At 46.8% G+C, this 6,000-nt stretch overlaps 1 protein-coding gene across 1 annotated transcript in view; it reads left to right on the forward strand.

Moving 5' to 3' along the window:
• The window catches only part of LOC105699136 (T-box transcription factor TBX20), a 50,222-nt gene extending 44,438 nt beyond the window's left edge, over window positions 1-5,784 (forward strand). Inside the window, exon 6 of the mRNA XM_012423903.1 lies at window positions 5,307-5,784. Within this exon, the coding sequence (XP_012279326.1) occupies window positions 5,307-5,784 (478 nt within the window). The remainder of the gene's footprint in view (window positions 1-5,306) is intronic.
• The last annotated feature ends 216 nt before the right edge of the window (window positions 5,785-6,000 follow it).

The following is a 6,000-nucleotide window of genomic DNA, read 5'->3' on the forward strand; positions in this document are numbered from 1 at the left end:
GATGTTCTTGAAGGTAGCAAACTAGTTAGGGAGAAAAGTTTGTTTTAGACGCGACCAAAAATATTCTGATGGTAGTTCCTAGTTAGTTTTTGCTTGTTGGATTATAAGTACATTTGTGAGAAAAAAAAATGAATGGATACAAAACTTAGCCATGTAGTAATACTAATTGATACAATAATAAAATGGGAACATTTCAATTTATTGACAGAATATTCCATCGTAACAACAAAAGCTATGTGCATCCCATATTACAGACATATCGTGTACTTAAAAACATTTGTCCTTTATTGTACCGATATATTGAATTTATTATTTACTGGGATGCGAAATGTTATATTGGCTACTAATTCATAGTATTGTGCTCATAGATAATATTAGGCCAATGTTACACCAAGCTATAAACAATATTTGTTGTTACAAAGGCATCTACTCGTTTTACGTGGTTTCAAAAAAGGATCTATTTACGAACGTTATTCATGTTATGATTTAAAGTGCAACTTGGAATGAAACATTTATAGAGAAAATTGTCAGACTCTAACGAAGATTTTATGTGGACCTGCCGAATATTATATCGAAGTAAATCATGATTCTTATCCGTTTGGTGTCAGGGTAACCGAGTGTAATGTTTTATATTACGATATATAGAAATTACGTTTTTGCCATCGACTTCTGAATTAATTTGGCCATAAAGCGCCGGCACGTCACGAAATGCGAACCCCCAGGTTGGACGTATCAAATTCTGTGGTACTGGAACCGCGCGATGGTCCATTCCGGTTACAGCCAAACAAAAGAAAAACGACGAAGAAAAACGCACTTTTGGTTCATTCAAAATATTAATTAAAAACTTAATTTCCGGCGAAATTGAAGAATCGTACCTCCGGTTCGGAGGCTCCAATTAATTCTATTTAAATAGTCCTATGAATTTTTGTCTTGATTAGAATACTTCCATGGAACCTACAATTTAAATGTTTATCAAATTCGGTACTCACATTTCTTTGGATAACGTTTAATTATCGAAAAACTGGTTAAACACGACAGAGAAATCGCCCTGGCGAAAGCGCGCGCTTTGCTCTGGAACAAAAATTACGGCTAATTTTCGATCATTTCTGGAGACACGCCCTAAACAGTACCTGTGTGCCAATCTCTCGGCGATGATCTGAAGAATCACATGATGTTCTTTTTACGCTGAAAGCAAAGCATGCCGCGCGATAATCATCCAACCTAATTACAGCACGTTGAATCAATCCAGGAAGAAAAAACTCCCCGTGAAAGTTTGCATATACAGGATGTTCCAATCTTAACGTTTCAATGATAAGAATGTCTGAATTTACGATTTATCGTCGAATGTACTACTACTTTCTTATCCTCGTAACGAATGTCCAGAACTACTCTACAGTTGTCTATTATAAATTTATTATCAAGATAATATCTTACTTAATATTTAAACAAGTCAGTCTTGATATAGAGGGCAAATATTCATTAAAGTCTATTAATCGAAGTATATTAATCGAAGTATCCCTTATCGATATAAAAATCAATAGGACCGAATTCGACCGCGAGACAGAGTTCGTTAAAAATACGTTGACCTTCGCGTAGTCGATAATTATCGATAATTTCTTCGGCTGGACTCTAAACGTCGGGTTTACGGATCCTGTTTCGGTTCGGTCAGCGCTCGAAGCAATGCTCGCCGGCAAGTCAATATCTATCATTCTAATTAGACTCCGAATCGATCCTTGAATCGCTCGATGGACGACGTCGCGTTTGTGCGGGAACTGGGTAAAAACGTGAATAATCGCGCGACGTTAACGAGCGCGAGATTACGTGACGTGCGCGATAACGATTCGTTCCGATGCAATTACCGCAGTTGCATCGATCACACCCCTGGTTGTATGTGGTCAGATCCGATGCGAAGATAGGACGCTAATGTCTATTCGCACGACCTCGACGTCCGATCTCAGTTCCTGCCGACGATTTCCGCCGATACAGCCACGATAGCGATGCATCGATACCTTGATGAAAAATCGAACGACTCTATCGCGGGCTTGGGTTTGGTCGCTTTCACCTGACAAGATCGTCCTTAGCCAGTTACTTAATCGGGGATGTACGTTTTCTGCTACTGGGCGAAGTTCAATATCGATATTTACGTCTATTGTTTAAATGTGGGCATCTTAACGCGGTCTCACAGACGACTGGACATTATTTAATAATTCGCGACATTCGTTTATCGACTTATGAAATAATTCAGAAATTGGGTTAGTTTAAAGTGATAGTAACGGTAAACTGAACATCTCACGAGTGGGATACATATCTACTGAATTGCAGGACGAAAAGGCAGAGGGTGCCTTCGTGTTCTCTTTAGACAGGGAATTAGGCAAAAACAGTGCATCCTATTTCGATTCACAAAGTTGCGTGCAGAAGTAAAATAAAACTCCTTCGCGGAAGTCCTTTGAGTTCGTCGAAAGGACACCGAAAATTAACCAATTTAACCCGATCGTCAGTACGAACCTTTCTCGGCAAAGTATCGAACATCTTGCAGGTAAAAACAACGAAAAGGGAGATTTTAACAATCATCGAGCTCCTGTTCGCCGCTTTGCCGCGTAATCTCGATAAATCTGCCGGCTGGCAAGTTCACCCTTTTCTTCCGCCAAAGTGATTCTCAGGAAATCGCTTTGCCGGTAAAACTGGCCAACCCTTAGAAAGGACCAGGTATACGTATACCGTTCGTGCTCCTCGCCGAGTGCGAGCCCTCCCCACGTCCCAATTCAGCGCCAACTCCCAAACCCTCGGCCACTCTCGGGCACGGGTCTCGCAAAAGCGTTGCAGGAAGTGGCGAGGTCGGAAACGTCGCGACGCCTCTTAGGGCCTGGGAGTTCGAGTCGGATCGGTCAGGTCGGATCAATGGCCGCGCCCGGTCGATTCGGGGTGCCAATATCGCATAATAGAGTTCGGGCCCTTGACAGCGATATTTTACGAGAACAAGAAGAAGAATGGTTGCAGACGCGGCGGTGTGTGGTCCGGCACGTCCGGGCGGATGGCGATTAGCCCCGGGCCCCCTAATCCCTTTCCCTGTCCTTTTTTCTTCCTCTCCTTTTTCCCTTTCGAGGGAGCCGGGTCCGACACCGCACTCCGGGCCTTGCACGCATACTGGGCTCAGGGCACCGAGTAACTCTGCACACATCGCGCGAGGGCCCAGGACGTATCGAGTTACTTGCTAAGCAGTACAGTGGTAACCGAGACCGCGAACTGCACACCGGACCCATTGTTCCTCTCGCCTCTTCCCTAGGCGGGCCCCGGACCCGCAGCCACGGGGCCCTCTCTCTAAGCTCGCGACTTTAACGGGGCGAACGGTGCCGAGCGGTGTCACGCTGGCTCCTTCCGCGATTAGGGCCCTGCCCACGGTCCCTCGCCGGAGGACGAATCGTGAGATCTCTGGACTTAGGTCGAGGCTTTGGAGACAATAGGGCGCGACCTAAAATTGCCGAATTTCTTGCTACTCGGGTTGAAATCCCGCTTTATGAATTGTATCTCATGATTTCATCGTCAAAAGTGCGAGCATATAAGTATGGGACTATGCTTGGTAGTCTAGACTGGTGTAAACAATTATTAATCTTGAATTTGAAGAATCCTTGTACGGATGGAAATCAAAATTATCACCCCAGATTCTCGTGGATGCAATGATTGTTATTTTTTACAGATGCGAGGATGATTACTCGCTTAAGCGCACGTTTTGTTGCTAGAAATTGTGTCCAATTTAAATTCATTTTCGTTTTTTTCATTTCTTTGACCTTCTCTGAGAGATTGATATCTAGAGATAAACGACCTTCGCGGATTTTTTACACTCTTTTTTTTTTTATAGGAAGTTCGTATTTAAACATGCAAGTATCAAAGTGGTTAATACTAATTGTACAAACTATAACTCCTTGCATCTTTTTTCTAACTAAAACTGACTTTGGCTCGCCATTAAGATAAAGAATATAAAGGTTAACGTAATGCATGTCCTTTATAATAAATGAATGGTATCTTTTTCTTCTTAGTTTCCGTTATCGGAAACGCAACGGTTGTACGGATAGAGACTATGATTTATTTGCTGCTACCGAGTAATTGCCATAACATTTGCGGCAGCGGGATCAACACTAAATTCCAGTTAAATCTCCGACCGTTGCTCCTGGTACCATAGCATTAATTTAACCCCATTAAAAATGTATGTTTGTCGCGTCTTTGGGAAACGTCTTTTTAAATCGACTCTATCGCACTACTGATAGCAACTAAGAAAATGCATTAAGTTAAATTTGGATCCTCGCTTCGTAACGTAAAACGGACCGTCAAGGTAATTACCGTGCGTTACGTTAAGCGCTGTACCGGCTTCATTTACGCTAATTACCCTAGTTTTGTCCAACGGCAAGCTTCGGTTTATAAATCAGGTCGCATTCGGAGATTGGACTTATCCTTTTAAAAATGGCGCGTCCTCTTACCACGGCGCACTCGAAAGTAGGAAATGACGGTGCATCGGTGCACCTTTGAGGCGCGGCGACCCCACGATGGCCGACGTCCGTTCACGTTAATTGCACGCATGCACTCGCGCGTGTGCACCGCGATGTCGCGCACCTCGATTGGTTAATAATCATGCTCATTAGCATCTCCGCGGAAGATTGCGCGCCGGAGCGTTTCCGCGAGCAATCAGGCCTAATTGAGCATAATTAAACGCGCCTGCCGCGAATCATTCATCAGAAAGAACGGAGCTAAAGCGGGGACGCCGCGGATCTCGGAAAGGTTGCCAGAGTTCTGGGCACTCTGCAGGTATCTAATTATCGGCCATTATCTCGTCGACGGGACACGGGAGAGTATCTCGGGTGCTTCTTCTCGTTTATTAGTTCCGTAATAAGCTCGGCCACTTTTCTAAAATTGGGAAAAATGGGAAAACTTGTTTTTCTTTCAAGGACATGTCGCCGTCCTTTGGAACGAACGATACCTTTTAATTTGGAGATGGATCGTGAATATCTTTCATGGTTCCGTTCGCGTCTTCTTGTAAGAGGCCGATATCTTTCATTTCCGCGTTGAGTTTATTTTTGAAAAAAAAAAAAAAAACTACGACAGGTGAAAGATATCGGTCCGCACATGGGCCCACTTAACACTCATGACCCATGGGTGGCACATTCCGCAGCAGCGGGGGTGCGCGATAGGGCCCATCCGTTTATCATAGTGAGCCATAAGGTATAAGCCTTGCGCCGAGGGCGCAATAAAGCACGCGTCCGGCAGCTCTTCGATTCCGTACGCACCATTGGTCACGTAAGCGCGTTTCATTTCAGGGACCCCATGGAGCTGATGGAGCAGCAACTCGTGCGGTGCGGCGTACCCCCGGTGAGGCTCTACGAGCACCTCGGCATCTCGCCGCCGGCGGCGGCAGCGGCGTTGGGTGTCCAGCAACAGCAGCAACAGCAGCAGCAACAGCAACAACAGCAGCAGCACGAGGGCGGTGCCCCGCAGCATCCCGCGCACCCTCTGTCGCCCTGGCTTCCGCCCTCCACGGCCCTCCTCTACGGGGGGGTTCCGGGCAATCACGGGAGGGGCGGCACTCCATCCCCTTACCCGGGCACCCCCGGGTTCCCGTACACCGCCCTGGCGTGGCCCTGGCAACCCCCCGTGGCCATGATCTCCCGACGGTCGCCCCCCTCCTCGGCGACGGCCGCCGTGGTTGCCGCGGCCGCTGGGGTCAGGTACGCTCCTTACCCCCTGGCCGCCGCCACTCCGCCCCCCCTGCGGGCGCGCCCCACCACCCCCAATTAGCGGCCCCGAGGACCCCCGACCTCCCGAGGACCTCGCCGCGACCCTCACGGCGACTTTCGCTGAGCCAAAGAACTACTCTCTCGAGCGGGTATCCTAGAGATATGTAATTTATCGGTGCGTTCTGGAGCGGTAGGGTGGATCGAGACAAATTGGTTTTCTGGGTCGGGACGTAGTAACGGATTAAGGTGTTGCTAGATGTGCGTTGAAGGGTGTGGG

The sequence above is a fragment of the Orussus abietinus genome, unplaced genomic scaffold, assembly GCF_000612105.2.
Source record: "Orussus abietinus isolate OABI.00-Male unplaced genomic scaffold, Oabi_2.0 scaffold66, whole genome shotgun sequence".
Taxonomy (NCBI): Eukaryota; Metazoa; Arthropoda; class Insecta; order Hymenoptera; family Orussidae; genus Orussus; species Orussus abietinus.